The sequence below is a fragment of the Rutilus rutilus genome (assembly GCF_951802725.1).
Source record: "Rutilus rutilus genome assembly, chromosome: 11".
NCBI lineage: Eukaryota > Metazoa > Chordata > Actinopteri > Cypriniformes > Leuciscidae > Rutilus > Rutilus rutilus.
The window spans coordinates 35,487,982-35,508,810 of NC_140216.1; the positions used below are offsets into that span (position 1 = coordinate 35,487,982).

Below are 20,829 nucleotides of genomic sequence, written 5' to 3' on the forward strand. Positions count from 1 at the left end.
TTCTGGGGGCCCTTAGCAAAACTTTAAGGGTCCCCTGTCAGTGCATTGATAAAAAACACAAACCTCTGATTCAACCGATTCAACCTCTTGATCTGTTTTTTTTTTTTTTTTAGCAGGTAAAACAGTAATACAATAAAAAAGAAGAAAATTACAAACAATAGGACAAATACAGTATAAAAAAAAGATACAAATGAAACATTTCTCAAAAAGAAACCACTGCATAGTCTTCACGGTATGATTTAAATATACATTGATTCCTATTAAATCTGTTAAAGTTATTCAGTGAAGAGCAGTGAATGATTCTCTCTTCTTTTTGTTGTTTTATGAACAATAAATGACAGACAGCAGCAGTAAGATGCACAGATCTAATATAAGCTATTGACAAGCAATCAGTTTGGACATAATTTAATTTGTTAAAGTGAAAACTCCCCAAGATGAACATATTTCTACATATTTATGTGTGTTTTTGTCCAGTTAAGTAAACGCCTGAAGCTCAGAGTAGACTATACTTGTCCATGTTTTGCTCTATCTCAGAGCTTGTGCACAGAAAGCCTCCTTCGCAGTTCAATATGATTTAAAAATAATAATAATTTGTATCATGCAAGTCCGGCAGGAGACTGTATATTACACGTTACATGATTTAACTTATTTGTATAACACGTAGGAAGCCTTAAGGAACGGAATGTGGCATAATGTTTTCATAATCGTTGGAAGCAAAAATCAAAAACGAAACAAAAATGATATTAATCTCACAGCCCTATAGGCATTAAATCATCTTTGAGAGCAAGGGGCCCCACTGGTGGTTTGGGGCCCTACGCAACTTGCGTACTTTGCTATAGGGAGGACCTTCATTTGTGTTCTGAAAAAAAAAGGAAAAAAGGTCTTACGGGTTTAGAACAAAATGAGGGTGAGGTAAATTATGACATCATTTTCATTTTTGGGTGAACCATCCCTTTAATTATAAGCTATCCTATAGATAACCTCAGAGATCCACAAAGATTTGAGTCGTCAAACAAGAGAGATGTTTAATAGAGTCCAATTTTTGCATTCTGCTTTAGTTTTATACAACCGTGGGAAGTTTAGGAAATGCACATCCGGCTCTACTTGGACACTAGATGACCTGGATGTCCTTCTTTCCTCTAACATCAATAACAGACTTTTCAATGACCTCTTAATAACCTTAAGCAGCAATAGGCAGACAATGAAGTCATTCTAACATGGAGATACACCATCATTTGGCAGTTCTTTCCACTCCGCGCTCTGTTTACCCTAAAGCTCATAATGATGGTGCGCACTGATGTTTTAGATCAAAACCATTTCTTTTTTAAACTGACAGTGTGCGCTATGAAATTAGAGATGAATCGTCTTCTGCTTCAATGATGAGGTGTGGCGTCTGCAGGGCCGTGGAAGTCAGGATCATGTTTTTGTTGGCAAAACTGTTTTGTCGCAGCAGCTGAAATGCAAACAAAGTGAGAATTTGTGTGATTAGATCAAGTCTTCACTGTTGCACAATGACTTCTCTTGGCGGCAGGAAAACAGTGGAAATCTGTCTCCGTCTTACGTAAGCGGGGCGTGTGAATTCCTTTTGAGTCAGAACATGAGAAAACAGGATCTCCTCAAGGACAGAAGATTTTACATGAACCGGAATGAATATGTGTTTACCAACACAGAGATCTGAAAATGAGGTCAAACTTTGAATAATTTCTGAATAATGCATTTCATTGTTGGTGCGCTGAGAGAATGTTTGTAAACGGTGGTTATGTATGTTAATTTATGCAGAAATGCAGTTAATTTTTCTGTAATTAGAAACAACGCTACATGCCCAGAGTCCATTATATTCAAGCTTGTGGCGTTCTAGCAAACTTTACTCAGCACTTTCAGTTTAGAGTACATTGGTTTGATTTCTTTCATCCTTTCAGACCAAAAGGGATTTTCAGACTTCTGTAATCTCCTAAACTTCTACAGAATAGTGGAGAATTTAAAATTCTTGCTGGTTTTCAAAGCTTTCTTTTGCTCTGTAAATCCTCTGACATAGTGTTTTCTTTGTTGAAGTGAACTTTTAGAGTTTACTCCACTGGTCCGTGGGCTCTGTTTATTTTTTTACGCCTTGTCTACAGGGTTGGTGGTCTGTATGTAGAATCAACAAAGTGTGGTTTGGAATTTAAATTATTCCAATTTAATTACATTTAGAATTTAAAATATGTATTCGTTTTTCTGATTATAGTATCCAAGTATTTTACTGTGATAAAACAATAAGCCATTACAGGTTGTGCTTAAAAGGTGATTTTACCAGTGTTAAGTTTTGTTTGGAAAAGCACAATGCCTTAAACGGGAGGGGGTTGTGATACTTAACATTTAATAATATAATATTTAGGGGTTCAAGCATGAAATGCTGAAACCCTATTGTAATTGTAAGGATTCGTAAAACGCATCGTGCAGGCCGAACCGTAAGGCCTAGAGACGTGAAACCTGGTCAGATGGTAGGCCTCAATTTGGGGACAACCTATCAGAGTATGACCCCGATTGGCCCATAGGTGGCGCTACAGCAACCAAAAGTACAAAATCGCTCATAAATCTTAGGCCGTTTGACCTAGACTCAAGTGTCTTACACCACTGTGATCCCTGTGAGAAATGGTCTTTTTCATCTATGTCAGTGGTTACATGCTTGCTAAATAAAACTTAATAACTTTTGATGCTTTTGTGCTTAAAGGCCTTAACTGCTTGAACCCCGATAAATGCTGCTTGCAGCTTTAATTTGTTTTGTTTTTTTATTCAAAGCCGATGGTTCCATGAAGAACATTTAACATCCATAGAACATTTCCATTCTGCAAAAGGCTCTTTAAAGTCCCCGTGAACCGGAAGTTGCAAACGACTTTTCTCCAGTGTTGTGACGTATTTCCAAGTGAAAGGGAATATTGAACAGAGGGCAGGGTTTAGCGCTCCTCCTCTCCATCTCCGCTCATTGCAGACTAACGGTTTGAGGAGTGGTTAAGCGTTTTCAACCCGAGCCGTGTATTTTTTCTGTGTATTAACTTGCACGGATTAATTGTTCTAGACTAGTAATATGCGCTAACAAAGTAAATAGGGTCAATTTTGATTTCATGTCGACTTTAAAGTGGAAAAAGGTTATTCTTCTTTAGATTATTATGATGTTCTTCACACTAAGAAAAAAATAAATGTCCACCAAAAGGTTCTTTGATGAACCAAAAATGGTTCTTTTATTGTATTGCTGCAATAAAAAAGCTGCAATAAAAGCTTCTGAAAATCAGGTTTATTTCTGGCCCTGGTTTGTATATGTTGAACACAGTGTGTGTTAGTGTCAGATGCTGTTGTTTAGTGTATGCTAAGGCTGTTGGCATGAACTTTGTGTGGTGCACATATGAAGTCTCAACTGGTTCACCAGCAGCTGTAGCCATCAGTGCGTCTTTGACGAGAGACATGAGTGTTTAAGAAAGAGAAAACAGCCGTTAGCATGTGCTTGTGTGTGTGTTCGCACACCCCGTCCGTCGCCTGTCCCTCTCCAGTGTGGTCGCAGAACTGGCCTACTAATATTAGCTCCGCAGCTGCACAAGTGCGTTGGCCCCTTTGCTCATCATTATTGCCACATAACGCTGATCTAGAAACAGCATTGCCACACCTTAAAGTGTTTCAGCAGTCGTAATATAATCTAAAACAGATGCTCTATGCAATTGCTAAGAGAAACATCTATTATGATGTGGTGGGAGAGAGTCTGCAGCATGTGTCGTGATCTCAGAAGGCGTTTCCTGTTGGGAATGAGTCACATGACTCAGAATTTCTTGGGTTCTTTCCCTGATGTTCCCACATCTGCTTCTGGTGACCTTCAAAACGATTCTTGTGTCGCCACAGCATGTGCCGCAGGACGACTGATTAACACTTTCCCCCAAGTGTGTCTGAATATTTATAGACACGGTCATATGATGAATGTAATATTAGCTGCTCTTCACAGAACGCTGCCTGATCTTCTGTTTTTATGTTTTAAATATCGAGTCATGGTGGCTTGGGTAGCCGCCGGTGTCATTTCCGCATTCGTCTTGGCTTGGGAGAGACAGGTTGCCCGTCCTCCATTAAATGACCTCGGCATCAAGTGGCTCCTAATGGAAGGAGCGTGCAGGGAATTACAGGGCCATTTCCTCCTAAACACTTCGCTTTTTGCTCTGTTTGGCTGCATTTTGACAATTGCTTTTTGTTTAGCAGGTACTTTACTCTAAAACAGATTACAGTGCTCTAATTGCAGGGTGCACCTGGAGTAATTTGACCTTTCTAAAGCGGTTTGCTCAAGGTGATGAGGTGTATTGTTCGTTTTATTCATCCTCTTGTTTACAGAATCAAAACACCTGACGTCCAGAGATCTAACCATCTGATTCACAGTCATTTTCACTGGTTTTCATAATTATGACTTTCAAAAGCCATTTAATATTGTGATATGTCAGAGAGCATTTACCCCTGACACTTCTGCCAGGATAAGCTGTTATGACAGGCATGCATCAGTTTGCTCTGTTTTACATATTTATATCTGTCCTCTTCTGCTTCAGTGCACAGAGACAGCTAGACATGACACGGACAATGCCAGATATACACTCCTCTACAGCCATGTTGTACATTTTCAATTTTTTTTTGCATGAATTTAAACACACAGTGTATGATTTGGGGCACGATTCTGCTCTCTGGGACTAATTTCGGTAACACGAATTTTGTCGTAGGGCAAATTCTGCAGTAAAAAAGCTAGTATAAAGCTAGTATCACATAATATTATTCATTTTGCCTCTTTTGTCTATATATTTTAATTAATATTTCCAATCATTTTTTTATTATCATTCAAATGGAAATGGTACAGTTTTTTAATGATCTTTTTGAATACATTACACTTAAAAATTTTTATTTGTTTTTAATTATTTTATTCAGCAAGTATGCATTAAAGGGACACTTCACCCATTTGCATTAAGCTTTGCATTGTTAGAAACCCAGTCATACTATTGAATGGTTGTGCAACACTCTCTCATTTTCCCCTGAGACGGGAGAAATCCGTTATTTACCTTTTACACTTCCTCCTACAATGACGCAAAAATCGTCATTTTGCGTCATTGTAGGAGGAAGTGTAAGAGGGGGGGATTTCTGTTGAGACTACAAGCACTAGTTCCTCATCTTTCCCAGGGGGCGGGACCCGCTCACGCTACAGACCTATTACAGATCAGTGGGTGGGACTTTACTCTCTGAAACTGAAAGCAATATCCTCCATCTTGTTTGAAGCTAAGCTAACAGGCGCTGTGGAGACAGATGTAAAGTTATGACAATAGCGGAGGAGAGTGCTCAATATGATATAGACTAGAGGAAGAGGATTTCGGAAGTCTGATGCTTGAATCAGGTGTTTGTGGCTACCTTTATAAGCCGCATTAAAGCGAAGAGCAGCCGAGGCAGAAGACCTGCCTGCCGCGGACGAGGAGCCCGGGCTGGCTCGGGTTAGGGCGGACTGGTGGCGCCGGTGATCTCACTATGCAACTACGAACCGCTACGAACACAGAGATAGTCTGTGGCAAAGATTTTCAACGATAACAATTTCTCCTGGACGAAATCTCTGAATCAGACGAGGACACGGACGTTTGTGTTGTGAACTAGTTTCCTAGTTTCGCGCCGCATATGTTCTGACTGAACATCCAGGTACCATGCAATAATTCACCTTTTCGAAAGAAATACAAACGAGGAGTAATGCACTAATGAGTTCGCCAACTAACTAGACATTTTGTGTGAATGTGAAATTAATTTCAAGCTCTGGTGGTAGCTAGACTTGTAGACGGAAGAGTGATTTCTCTTATAGGCAGATATGCGCTTTCTGGATTAGTGGGAGTGGCTTGCGGAGCTGTGCAATGTGGTGCATTGTGGGAGTTGTTGTCTTTCATACAAATGCGTCCTGAAGTTATTTTTTGTCTTTTCTCGGTCACAAAGGCACCAAATTCAAAATTTCTTTTACATTTCGACTACATATATGACCCACTTTAAATAAAAAACAATGTTCAAATGGGTGAAATGCCCCTTTAAATAGATCAAAAGTGACAGTGAAGACATTTATAGTGTTACTTAATATATATATTTTATATTTTTTCAATAAATGCTGTTCTTTTGAGTTTCTATTTATCAAAGAATCATCACGGCAACTGTTTTGCAAATTGATAATAATAATAAATGTTTCTTGAGCAGAAAATCAGCATTTATTTCTGAAGGATCATGTGACACTGAAGACTGGAGTAATGATGCTGGAAATAAATTTTCAACTGTAATCATATTTCACAATATTACTGTTTTTACTGTATTTTTAATCAAATAAATGCAGCTTTGGTGAGCTTTTTTTGTCAATTTCACTCCTTAGTGGATTGTGATTTCATGATACCTTTCAGAACGGATTGTTTTCAATTCATTTACGCTTGCCCATGACATGGGTTGAACAGAGCTGAGAGTACTGCACTTTTATTGTTAGCAGAAAACATTGAATAAGCCAAAACATTCTGATGAAATTTGTTGAGGTTTTGGTGGAAATGGTTGTGTGTGGGCGAGGACATAAATGCTGTTTTGTGCACAGCTCTTCAAAATGATTCTGAACCCTTGCGCATGGGATTTTTAAGGGGTCAATCTATCCCTTTTATTTCTCAGAAGTCCACTTGGAATTTTAGTGAAGGTTTACTTAATATTGTATATATTGTATTATGTTGCACTTACAAGATTACAAAGACAGACAACTTTATTCTGTGTGATAACATTATGCACATAGCCTTCCTGTAGCTCGAACAGTAGAGCATCTCACTAGCAATGCCAAGGTTATGGGTTTGATTCCAATGAAATGCATGAATTGAAAAAGATGTATTGCTTAAATGCAATGTTGCTTTGGATAAAAGTGTCTGCCAAATGCATATATTTAAATAAGCAGTAAGTTCAGAAACATTTACTAAGAAAAAGTAAACCTGTTGACATTTCATATATGTGGCTGAAGGCAGCTGCCATAACATGTGGACGGATAGATGTGGGTCACTGCTCATATAAACAAAGTCACTGCCGACATCCTTCACGTCCACACACATAAGACATCCTTTATGTCTACACACATAAACGCACAGTTTAAGCATGCATATATACATTTGGATGCTCTTTCCATTAAACCACTCAAGAGCAGCTTTAATATAGAAGGATAAAAATCACTTAAAGCGGCTTATTTTATTTTCACTGATCTGAGGTCAATGCTTTTGGACGTTTGCTGAAAAAAAAAAAAAAGCCATAAAAAACACAAAGAACTGTTGAAAAATGGCATATTCTGAAATATAAAATACAATGTATTTTGAGTATCATTGTGCCCTGAGTGAGTTGAAGTGTTTATTGATGCTGATTATTTCTAGATGATTGATCTTGATAATCACACACCAAACAAGCATGAAGCGTCTCAGTTGGAGACCAGTTAGCAAATGATGCAATACTATAACGCTTACGGGTGTCGTGGTTTAAAACGCTTGCCGTTGTTCTGTTTGCTGTGTCTGTAATCGGGGAAACCGTTCAGGTTCTTATTGTTGGATTGAGAATAATTTTGTTTTGTGCCATGAGCTGTCTAGTTTGAAGAACACCTTTTAGCCGTGAAGTCGGTCTTGCCCTACAATCTCACAGTCATATATCAAGATATAGGCCGTTTCTGAGTTTCCATTTGTGCAAGAGTCTGACTTCACTGAGGGGGAGAGATGCAGAGGGTTGTTAAAATATTAATAGTGTTTGGATGATTCCAGCACTTGTCTGGCTCCGTGTGTGTGTGTGTGTGTGTGTGTGTGTGTGTGTGTGTGTGTGTGAATGCAGATGTGGGTAACCCAGTTTATCCAGCATGTTGATCAGCGAGACAGATTGTTGCCACTCCACTGGATGCTTCAGAAAAACCAAACGTAATTCTGTTGCTTTCATTGCTCTGTTTTGTATTTCTAGTGCTGTGAATGTTTTTACTTGCATTGCTTTTTGAAGTTATCTTCAATTTTGTGCTTAGCCACGTCACATGGCGAAGACCATATAACAATACAGATGTTCAGTATTAGACGTGTAGAAACAGGTGTTATGGTTTAGGTAGCAGTGATTTGCTGCAGAGTTTCTTCTTTATTTTACAGTAAGTCTGTTTTTGTATCAGGGCTACTGAAACACTGAGATCTTTATCGTGTCATATTCCAGCTTTGTTTGGAGCATCAAATATACACATTTTCACATGATTATTCCTTCTGTATCAGAAGTATAACTGGGTCATTCTGAAGAAATGGTGCTATTCGTTCCTGAAATTTTCAGGAAGATTATTCATAAACTGTTCTTTACATTAATTAGATCAGCATTAAGTCACTGTGACACAAATAGGCAAAAATGACAGCGTTTCCTGAGAATGATCCATGTGGAAAGACCGAAATGAAGTTTATCAGCTGCAGGACATTTACAATTAAATTATTAGCAATACGTATTTGTGGCATTTTCAAGTGTAAACAGTAGAAGAAATACTCTGTGTCCTTGTTTATGTGCGCCGCTGCTCTCTGACGGTCGTGTGCCTGTGTTGTTCTCTGTTGCCATCCACACAGACTGTAGAGACGCATGCCACACATGCCTGAGGTCCGAATGACCCAGATCCACTCAGCCTTGTGACTTCCCTCTGCTGTGGACAGGCCGCTGACCCACTTCACACCATTGTGTCTGTAAAGCCCTTCACACTTGTGCAAAAAACACAGAACTGTGTGCATTTACAGCTGTGTATTTAAAGCATCAGGGTTTTCAGAGATATCCACGTGCATGTAGGAAAGGAAAAAATACAAATAGGATCTTGTTAATGTGTCGATTTTTTCCTCTAGATAGGAGATGGACAGTGTCTTCACTTGAGTTTCTGAAGAGATCTGAAATTGTGCTCGGTTTTGCTTGATTTCAATATATATTCAAATGTTTTAATAACTGGTCTGAGTTATGTATTTTATACCCCTATGTCATTAGTTGTCTAATTTCTATTTTTATTCTCCTGTTGAATTTTAGGAGAAACATCTCACGGAAATGATAGAATGGCAGTTTCTTTCAGTTTTTCTCCTTCATTTGCCCTAAAACACTGTGTTCGTTGTCATGCAGTTTGAAATGGTGACTGCAAACACACAGGTTTTTCATATTTTCTGTCACGGTGTTCTCTGATATTCTGGATATCTAATTTGATTTTATCAATAAATTCCACTAGAAACAAACCTTGTTGTATTATTTTAATTTAATACTGTGAAGCTGCTTTGATACAATCTGTATTGTGAAAAGCGCTATACAAATATACTTGACTTGACTTGACTTGACTCTTCATATTTACGATTCTTTACTACCTTTAGCCACTGCCTACACGCTTCACTCCTTCACTGAAAACTGAAAATAATTCTTTGAATTCTTGCACATGGGAACAATACAAGTCGACACCATAATGACTAAAAGTTTGCTAAGAAGTATTTCCTACTAAAGCAATGCACTATCTGACTGGTAAGCATATCCATAGCAGACTGGTGGGAGTGGCCTTGGACGGCAACATGCCCAGTGCATTATGGGTGTTGACGTTTTTTTTACCTATTTGGCAAAAGTGAAGACAATAACATTTTTTTTTCTCTGTTTTCTCTAGTCAGGTAGCACAGATTACAAAAATGTTTTCGCCTTTCTACTGGTAGCCAAGTTTTATTGAAAGACCTTTTTGCTAGCGGTGAAGTTTCCCTTTAATTTGTGAAGTTTTCCAATTGGGACCAAAAACAGTGTCGTGTGACTTTTGCTCAGATGCCGTATTTCTGTTATATTTATAGTTGAAAGAGACATATTTTGTGGCGCCTGTTTAGAAATGCCTGCTTTTAGTTTTCAGACTTCAGACTTTTTGCCTGGTGGATGAATACATTATGTCTGGTGTAAAAAAACAAAACAAAGACTGACAATAAAGGAGAGACCTGAGCCATATATTATAGTTTTTATTAATATTTTGCATTAGCTTTTATTTTTAAATTTAAATTTTTTTGTTTTCATTTTATTGTAGTAATTTTATTATGTGCTTTTGTCATTTCTATTCGTTTTTTATTACTATAATCTATTTAAAAATAAAATAATTTTTATCTTTTATTTTAGTTCTTATTTTGATTTTTTTTGTTCTTATTTTGATTTCCACTTAGTAATTTTAGTGCTGCAACTTAATTTGGGTTCAGTTTAACTTTTTCCATTTGATATTTATATTTTGTTTTATTTTAGCTTCATTTAAATGAACAAAAATGTTTTAATAGTTGTATAGTTAACAATAATAACCTTGCCCCACCTACTTATAGCAACAATCCAAACCACTTTAGCAACAACTTAGCAATACATAGCAATACAATGCATAGCAACACCTTGGCAACCACCCACAACACCCTATCATGGTTGTGAGTTTTGCATGAAAAGATATCATTTTTATAGTTTGCATTTCTACTATATATATTTTTATATATTTTTAAAGAGTTTCAGCTCCTTTTATGGCTGATGAGGGATTGTGGGGTCTATTTTTACTGTGAGCTAGAGGTGAAACTCGATCGGGCTGCTGTGGACCTGGCAGATCAGTGTCTGCCCGTCACGTGAACTTTTACACTCATACGCAGGTGTGTGTGTTTAGCTCACTGCGGTCAGGTCTGCCGAGACAGTGATGCCCTCTGCTGTGACTGTAGGACTGCTTGCATGAATCACATTATCAGGGTGAAGATTCCTCCTTGTGGCCTTTTCTCTGAAACACTAAATGTATTGCAACACGAAGCCTGTTAGGTCAGTGAGATCTTTCTCTTTTTTGCCACAAACGCCAGACCTCTCGTCACTGTAGTGAGGTTTTCCTTTGCTGTGTCTCAGATGATCTGCCCAGACACGTCCTAAACCCTGTGTATGCTTTAGTCTCGGGGTTTACTGCTGTTTTTATCTCTTTGTCCCTCTGCCCAAACATTGTCTCATCCCTGGATCACATGCAGTTTTTCTTTCTCTTTCAAGCTTACTAAACTTTGGTATCAACCTCTTTTCTACATTTTCCTAGTGCATTTTAGGAGGTTTCGTATTTGTTCCTGTTGCCATGCTGATGGGTGAAGACAACATGAAACATTATAATTGATACAATTAATCATACCACAGCGCTGTTGAACTAGCATCGTCACCACAGATTGTGCATTAATGAAGTCTTTCTTTCTTTCATTCATTTTTTTATATTTTTTTATTATAACCCAACTTTTACTATCCAATCAAATCCCAGTCAAAATTATTTCCCACTGTATATTCTGATTTTGATAACTTGTTTTTAAGGATACTGAGCTTGGGGGAAATTAAACTTCTCACTTAGTTTCCCTAAAAGTACAATAAAATTTGTGTGTTTTTTATTCGGTTTTTTTTTTTTTTTTTGAGGGGATACAAATTAAAGTGTTAAATGTAAAATGTTACGGGTTAAAATGTTTGGCCCATAGCAAAATTTGGCCCATAACCACACCATAATAATAATAATTAATTGTGTTATTATTATTATATTTCAATTATTATTATTACTAAATAAAAATATTAAACAAAATAAGAAATATTGCTATTGTAATATTTAACTGTAAAATAAAAAAACTTATAATGAAAAAAATGAAATGAAAAATTATATAATGATAAAACTATATAATATAATGGTAAAATTGCTAAATTACTTATGTATACATTTATGGCTGTTTTTATTTCTTCATTTTCAAACATAAAACCATTGAACTTTTTGGCGGTAAACCACAAGGTTTTTTTTACATTTATTTGATATTTATTTCAATTAATCATGCAGCCCTGACTAACTTTGTAAAGAAGACCATTCTGCCCCTCAAAATGACTTCAAGCCCCCATGTTACCCACTTTATGTGTACTTTAATATATCGTAGGTAATCGCGCAAAATTCTGTGGAGGTCTCACACATCATTGGAAATCATAACTATAGAGGCTGCTCTTGTTTTCATGAGGAAGATTTGAACTTTTGACTTTGGCGATCAGTAGGCGTCCTGAAAGATTTCCCGATACATTAAATCCCCGTCCTAAATTTGCTGTATTTTTCTGATAACAAATCAGTGTCTGCTTATGGTATCTCACATCTAACATGCTTTATGTACCAGCCTAATTGCTTCTGTGAAGTACTAATTAATTCCATCTCCAAATTAGAGTAATTTAGCATCTGATTAGTGCGAGCATGTCTGTTTCTAAGCAGAAGAAAAATGGCACACTTTCTGTGTCTTTCCCGGGACAGATGGCGTTTCTTTGTTAATGCAGACAGTTTGTCCCCTTGGTCTCGATGGTGAGACATTGCCCTGCTGCTAACCTTTACAGACTGAACATGGGAACTTGACTCCCTCTAAAAAGAGCACGGAGGGGAAGCTGGCACTTATCATTGGACTTTGATGCGTGGCTAAATGTTTGTAAGGGGTCGAATTGCTAACAGCGCACTTTATTTCATGGCATATGTTTTTCTCTGAGTTATTTACAGTAGTAAAGCTCAGCGAATGTCTCTTTCCACTTCTAAACAGCAGTTGCTTCTGTAGGGAATCAAGCTTTTTGTCTTCCTGTCATGAGATCTGCCCTAAGAAGACGACAGCTGCACAGTCAAAGACACAAACCTCATCGACCTCAGAAACAACTGGAGAAACACAGACGTGTCCTCTAATCGAAACAGGATGTTTATATACATGCTGACCTCATGTTTACCCTGTGAGGTCAGAGGTCAAGATGCTAGTCAACTTTAACATTTAAATAATGATTTTGGACTTGGTCTGACACAATAGATAGGGCTGACACAAGGTCAGCGGTCAATTTTTAAGTAGTTGTTTAACAAATGCTTTTTTGCAGCTTTTTTTTTTTTTGTGGTGTTTTTGGGATAGGACAGTATAGAGTAGGCAGGAAGCAAAGTGGGAGAGAAACGGGAATGGGATCAGGAAAGGCCCACGAGCCGGTACTCGAACTTGGGACGCCTGAAGCTTGTCTGAGTGCTGCCCACGAGGCTATCGACTACAATGCATTTTTTCATGTAGTACATTTTAATTTGCATTTCTTAATCATTCATTTTATTTGCATAATTAATCTTGCATATCTTTAAAGTTATTTTATTAATACATTTTTGTGAACGATTCCTGATCAGTTCTGGTATTCAATGTTTACTTTTTATGATCCAACATTTTTTCTTGTTGAATATCCATTTTCACTTGGAAATATGTCACAAAAAATGGTTCTACTTGTTACTTGCAGACCTCCCTCATGGAAAACCCTGATATAAGCTATCATTTTGGTGTGGCACTAAAACTAGGCATTGAACGTGATTAGTATTGGGGAAAGCTACTTTTAAAAGTAAAGTAATGCATTACAATATTCCATTACTACCTTAAAAAGTAACTTACTGTGTTACTTAGTTACTTTTATGGATGCGTTACGTAACGTGAATGCGTTGCGTTCTCCCCTGGACTGGGCTTGTGCAAATTCACACCTGTACAGTAGAGGGCGCAGCTCGAACAAACCATTCAGCTGTGCTGCCACTCTGGGGTGCGTTTCCTGAAAGCATCGTTAGCCAACTATGGTCGCAAGTTCCGTCGTTATCAGCATAGTTCAACGATTTGGTGTTTCCCGAAACCATCGTTCCAACGAACGTTCGCAAACACCATCGCAAACTTGTGTGGTTGGAACGACAGCTCTCGAGCTGTGGTTAGAAGCATAGTTTCTAGTTTACATGAGATGTAGACTGAATAAATCCTTATCTTTAGCAAAATAAGCAAGCTGACATTCAGTACAACCCGTGTTATTTATTTATAATACATACAAATGTAATTTACGTCTTTTAGTTTGTCAAGAGATTTAAATCACCGTTTTTGAAGACTGCGCATGTGCGAACGTGCTCTACTATGTAAGAACAAGCCAAATATTGAGTCTGGTAAATAAAGCACAATTAGAAATGGTCTTCAGATGCCATGTCTGTAACTTATATGACAAAATCTAGCGTTAATTCGATCTCAAACAGATTAATTAAAATAAGTTATTAGTCCACCATGTGCGAGACGTCATAAACCAACGTGGTTGAACGATACTTTGCGACATACGGTTTCGGGAAACAGTCGTGACTAGCTAGTTGATTTCTCCAACGATGCATCGTACTATGGTAGTTAAGCAGCGAGCTATATAGTTGTACGGGAAACGCACCCCTGGGTGGCAGAAGAATACGACACAGCAGTTGTTTTTGTACGAGTGAGATGAGTAAATGCATGCTCACACTTAGTCTAGATCCAATATGTGCACACAACACCTCTGCATTTACTCCCGATTTCTCTCAACATGGGGAAAGGAGAGGTGTCAGTCAATAAATTGGAAGACAAAGTAACTTTTGTTACTTATTTGAAAAAGTAACTGATATTTTGTTGTAAATTTATAAGTAATGCGTTACTTTAATAGTTATTTGAAAAAAGTAATCTGATTATGTAACTCACATTACTTATAATGCGCTTCCCCCAATACTGATCATGATATAGAAGCGTTTGATGCTTTTTCAAATGGTTTCTTCATGTACCCATCATTCAGCCATGTTACAAATGAAAATGACTTTTTAGCAATGACTTTTTTGCTACATATACTGTCTGTTTGAAACCGAGATGAAGCTGTTGACTAGAGACCACCAGCTCTTTAATTGCCCTTCATATATCCTCTCCAGCGGGTCTCAATGCGCCAGCGGACCTTCAAAGTGTCTGAAGCTCTTCCCTACATCTGATATTAAGACAATAAACATATTTAGTCAGCTGTTAAATGAGCGGTCACTACTGATCCTGTTATTTAATTACATTCACGCCACGATTATCCAAACTCATCTGAGGGGCTGCAGTCATGGATTTCTACAGTATAGCATTCGGTTTAATCCTCCAGAAGCCACTAAATCCATTATGGTGCTGATGGGGGAGGGTTTAAGACTTGCATTTAACTAATGAAAGCACTGTGTTGAAAGGTGTAGCCTTGTGGTTAAAGACCCGATGAAGTGGCTTGGCTAGTGCATGTTGATACTGCTGATATTGACATTAGTGTAGCGAGTGATTCCCCTGGCCTCATCCACACCTTTATATTCAGAGAAAAGAGATACACAAGAGGCTAATGATTCTCTGCTGTGTTTCTCCTGTGAAAATCCTGCGGGAGTGGAGATCACAGCATATTTTACGTATGAGTAAAGTGTGAACAGGATGCTAATGCCCTATTAATGGGGTTGAAGTGTTTTGCTAGTGAGAAAGCAGAGATCATTTCTGCACAGTGAATCTAGGTGAAAATCTGATACTGTCTGCATGCTGGACACGTGCAAAATACTGTATTAACATTCCTGCACATTCTTTGTTGATACACACAAGTTAACATTGTTCTGTAGTCGTCAGGGCATTATGCTGAAAATCATGATGTTGTTTAATATATATCCTGATGATGGTAACCATAGTTTCAGTATCTGCATATGATTACTGCTTTGCACAGTTTGCAGATGATGTAACATGTAACAACATCCCATAGAGATTTAAGGAGGGACACAAGAGACAAAAATATCAGGGAGGACTTTTTTGACTTGGCTAGTAAGAAACCACCGAGCACCTACCGTCCGTTAATTCTATCAAACACCCAGAATACCCTAGCAACACACAAAAATAATAATTCATTTGTTTGTTTCTTTTATTCTAAAAGCAAATACAAAAAGCTTAGTAAATTTGCACAAAAAAAAAATGAACCATTTCCATCATAAAGAAATTGAAAAAAAATTAAATATATGGTACATACAAATGTTCATAACAATAATAAAATAATGTAATAATAATTATACATAAATAAATATATATATATAATTATTTTTATGATAATGATGATAGTCGAGTCACATTTATTTTGCGCTTTATGCAATACTGATGTTTCAAAGCAGATTCACTGTAATAAACAGGAAAATAACTGTTAATATTGCAAAATTTGATTATAAAAACGACTAGATTCAGCTGTAATGCGGCTCTACACAAGACAATAGTGTCATTATTCAGCTCAATTTAGTTGGTTTAGTTCAGTTCATTAACAGTGTCAATGTTTTAAGGTTCATCAATTATGAAACAAATTAAGTTCAGTTAAAGCAGCTAGAAGACAACAATAGCTGTGTTTCCATTACCCTTCAAATTGCACAAATTGAAATTGCGAATTGAAAATACGCCCAATGGAAACACGTCAATTTCGCAAAAACTCCCATTTATCGCAAAAAAGTTTTTACGCTCGCATGAGGAGGTTTTCCAGGCAATTCGAAAAAGAAATATTTCGCAAAACTGCAATGGAAACAGTTTTTGCGCATTTACAGTCACCTGACGTAGATGACGCGGTGTGTTTGGACAGAATACGAGACAGAGTTCTTTATTAAATTCATATAAGACGAAAGAATTACAGGAATAATGGATTCTAAACCTCAAATAAATGCCACAATCAAGACCTCGAAGCAGATATGAGGGAGAAACACCCAGAAACACCTCATATGTGCCGCTCACAAGTATAATAAGGGTCGTTCCTTACCATTAATGCTTGGAAAACACACATACATCTCCTTCGATTAGACGTCCGTTGCCATGGTTTTTGGAATGATTTTACTTATCGCGAGAGGAAAAAATGAAGTTTTAGTCGCATAAGATCGGTCAATGGAAACGCTGTCATTTCGCAATCGTTTTTTGTCTACATTTAAAAAAAGTGATATTATGAAATTCAATTCAATTCAATAACAGTGTCAATGTTGAAAAGTGCATCAATTATAATAATAATGGCTAGTCCAATGATGAGAATAGTATTTTGCTGGAAACTATTGTTACCCTGGTAAATCTTTAGTTCATTTTTAAAGCATGACTGTAGTTTTAATTCCTTTCAGAATTAATTCCTTTAATTCCCTTTGAAGTTCTTGCTAAAGTTCTTGTACTCAGACTGTATGATATCAGGCTTAGATTAGCTGAAAGTGCATTGTTTCCAGTTTCTTTTCAGTTTTATCTCTTCACTGTAAATCATTTTCTTTTTTTTTCTCTTTCTCTCAGTTCTCACGTCTCCTCCAGAGACGAGTGGCACTCTTCAGAACGAGAACGAGCTGGACAGTGAGATCCTGAAAGCCGACGACACAACGGTCACAGACTCATCCTTCATAACAGACCCTCCCTCAAAAACAGAACCAATCAGATCTGACGCAAGAGTCAGCACAGCCGGATCCAGTCCCAACCCACCGGCAAAAAAAGGTACTGAGAAGACTGTGTCTCAAAAACTGTGTTTCATTAGCTTTCTGGTATTGGTTAATTGGATATATCCATTCATATGCATTACGGTCTTGTGGACTTACAATGGCCGCCACATGCACATGATTGTGAAAGGGACAGTTCACCCAAAAATGAAAACTCTTGTCATTAATTACCCTCATGTCGTTCCAAACCCATAAGACTTCCCTTCATATTCGAAACACAAATGAAGATCTTTTTGATGAAATCAGAGAGATTTCTGTCCCTCCATTGACAGTTTACGCAACTACCACTTTGACTCATTTATTTATAAAATTAATGTAGTAGAAGGATGAACAGAAGAATAAAAGAGTAAACGTATACGAGGAATCCATCTATACGCTCTCGGGATTGTAGACCTCATGCATGTGAACATGCACCAGACTGACCCTTCTAAATTCGTCCTAATCAGACGGTCGCGGCATCAAGCCAAGTCATTGTTTGTGAAGAGGGCGAGACGTGGAAACCCGGCATGGCCGTGCATCAAAGCGGGGAGCGAACCTTGGGGTGTGTGTGTTTGGGGAACGTTCGCTGAGTGTTCTCGAACAGTCTCGAGTGTATAAGGCTTAGTCAAGTCCTTTTGATGGTGGGCGCGGGGCAGACCGGTTGCCATAGCAACAGTTTGATTCACTGGGAAAGAGTTGCATATATATTTCATTACAAGGAGGACGTGCTTAACAAGAAGATTGCATAGATGAAACACTGTTGTATGCGTCTTAATTGAATTGAGCATCCTTTACCTGTGACTGTGTGACTCGCCACATTTCTCTTCAATGCCGTGGGTTAAACCATCTCTGCAGTTAAAGAGCCGGAGTCACTCTTATCTTGATTGAATCAGCTCACTCCTGAGGCCAGGAAGAAAATGGAAAATGTCAGTTACAAGCCTCTAATTTACCAGGAAAGAGAAATGAAGAAGAGGGGGCGCTTGAGAGACAAATTACTCAGCATATGTCTTAGGTATCATGTCGACCAGCTCTCATCAGATTAAAAGCGCCATACTCTACACTTTTTGAAGCATTTTACATTTAAAGTTGACTTAGAATGTCGTCATTTATGCTGCCTTTTTAATCTTCTAATCCTTAGAATCACACAGGTTTTTGATACTGTACCTTTTGTTTTTGTTACTGTACCTTTATACAGTAAATGATAGCGATTGACTGCCAAAATGTGGCCATTTATCAATAAAATAAAATTCAGCTAATTTAAATGACAGGCCTGCTTTCTGTCAAAATGTGACAGCAATGTGTCAGCATTCATATATTATATCGATATTATATCGATAACGATATTTCACATATTATACCGGTATATGAATGTTTACTTGAATAATTGATGCACTATTTACCTAAATTGTATTTGTTCTATCGTTTATAATTTTTTTAAATATATGTTTTATGTTATTACTTTTTGATATTTATAATAATATAAGAATATTGTATGTTTAATATACATTTATAATATGTACAATATTTAACATTTTAAGTTTTTTTTACCCCAAACTTCATGGGTACTGACACTTGAAAACTATTTGCAAACGACTTTCATATGTCATTGTCAACTTTAATGTAATTCGAAAGCTATGAAAAGTACATTTTAAAGGTTACTCTGCTTTGTTCTCAACAGATGGGATGAGTTCGGAGCAACGACAGAAACAGGCCAAAAAGCGGCGAGAGGAACGGGCCAAATATCTGGGTGAGGCTTTATAAACACAACTTCTGTCCTGCCCTGTAGATCTAATGATGTGGTTATACAACACAAAACATCTATCTAGTAGCGATTGAAGTACATCAAAATATATAGAATTAGGGACTACTGAGACTACAAAGTGAAGCCAAATAATAGTTAACTCAATTATACACTATTACCATGTGAAACAGTTTGTAATTAATACAACTTTAACTGCCAATACAAAGCCAACTGGTTTCTAATGATGTTCGGTGAAGTCAGCAGCATCATGTAAAGTAGAAACTGATGTGACTGACAGATGTCCTGTGATTTGTGTTTACTGCTGCAGACCAGCGAACCCAGGAGCAAGGTAAGATACGTCACAGGATCAATCATTTGATTAAGTGGATCGTTTCCATTGTGTTCATGTCCTGTGCTCTTTGTTTTTCTCATTTGGTTGTGTCCAATTTTCTTTGTCCACAATTTCATAAATCATTATGGTTAAGGAATAGTATATTAAATATACCTCATATGCACAATAATACTTTGCATATCTTTTTTTCCTGTTGTTATGTTTTTCCTATTGTTTTCCTATTGTTGTGTTTCCCCTGTTTCCTGTGATTATGTATTTTAACAGAGTTCATGCTCAGTTACAATAAACTACCTATCATTTTTAACATCTATAGCAGTAGCTCAAGAACATATGCAATCCCATGCTACAAATGATTATGAATACATGCATATTTCATCATTCCCATGTGCAGCAGCTTTCATAAATCCATGCATGTGTCTCGTATTCTCCACTTCTAACTATCTGATAGATCCCTGCAGGCACAGGGTGAAAAATGTGCCATCATTACAGTTCATTTAGCCATGCCCCTCTCTCTCAGATTAGCTGTAATTACTTTTGCCATTAGCATGATTAGCCTGCTTGGCTATCAGCTCACTTTCAGCTGGAGAAACGCAGATAAACCTCAATGTCTAGCCAGCTGTTTATCAGGTCGACAAGTCCAGTCATGCACCACAGCTGTAGGCTTTACATAAAGGGTTTATTGTAGTTTGGGACGAAACATCTTAGCTTGACATATGCTGTGTATACAAAGATATAAACCTAGCTTAGCTGTTAGAACGAAGCAAGCGTTGTAATGCCGGATTGCTGCTACATTGAATTGCACTGAGAATAAAATCTATTTTTCAGTGCAGTCGCACTGTCATATTGCATGAAACTAATAGGATTAGTGAGCGTGTTTAGCTCGCTAGCGGTTCACTGCAGCTGAGACCAGTGGTTTAACGTGAAGGCTGAGATCATCTTCTTTCGAAGGATATAAAACAGAATTGTTATATCATTTATAAAGGACTGAAGAGTTTTATGTAATTGGATTTAGAGTAAGTCTACTTATTCGGAGCACAAACCACATCTCTGCCACACAGTTTTAAATAGTCTGTATAATATACTTTTTAAGTTAATGTTAAAAGAAATGTGTGAATCTGAAATTTGTGGTACAATATTTTTATGTAGTAAAAAAAGCAATATAAAAGCAATATCTATCTATCTATCTATCTATCTATCTACCTATCTATCTGTCTGTCTCTCTGTCTGTCTGTAAAAAATGGCATTACCAAAGTACCCTATCCAAACAGCTTACTGACACATTACCACTATGGTAAAAGTACTTTTCCTTTTACTTTACTTGTCTAAAAAGATGTTAATCAACAAAATACAGACGCATTTTCTATGTGTTCAGATTTTTGTCATGTTTGTGCTCAATCAAATTGTGTTCTTCAGTGCTTCTCATTCACATATAGCTTTTGTGTGAATCACAGCTCATCTCATTACTGAGTCACT

At 37.3% G+C, this 20,829-nt stretch overlaps 1 protein-coding gene across 4 annotated transcripts in view; it reads left to right on the top strand.

The window, feature by feature from the left end:
- LOC311299444 (uncharacterized protein) overlaps nucleotides 1-20,829 on the top strand; it is a 40,785-nt gene that overhangs the window by 3,841 nt on the left and 16,115 nt on the right. For 2 of the 4 annotated variants that reach the window (XM_084423012.1, XM_084423010.1), the window contains exons 2-4: nucleotides 17,088-17,282; nucleotides 18,942-19,010; nucleotides 19,333-19,353. In XM_084423012.1, the coding sequence (XP_084279138.1) occupies nucleotides 17,088-17,282; nucleotides 18,942-19,010; nucleotides 19,333-19,353 (285 nt within the window). The remainder of the gene's footprint in view (nucleotides 1-17,087; nucleotides 17,283-18,941; nucleotides 19,011-19,332; nucleotides 19,354-20,829) is intronic. The other 2 variants (XM_084423011.1, XM_084423013.1) reach the window with 1 other exon arrangement.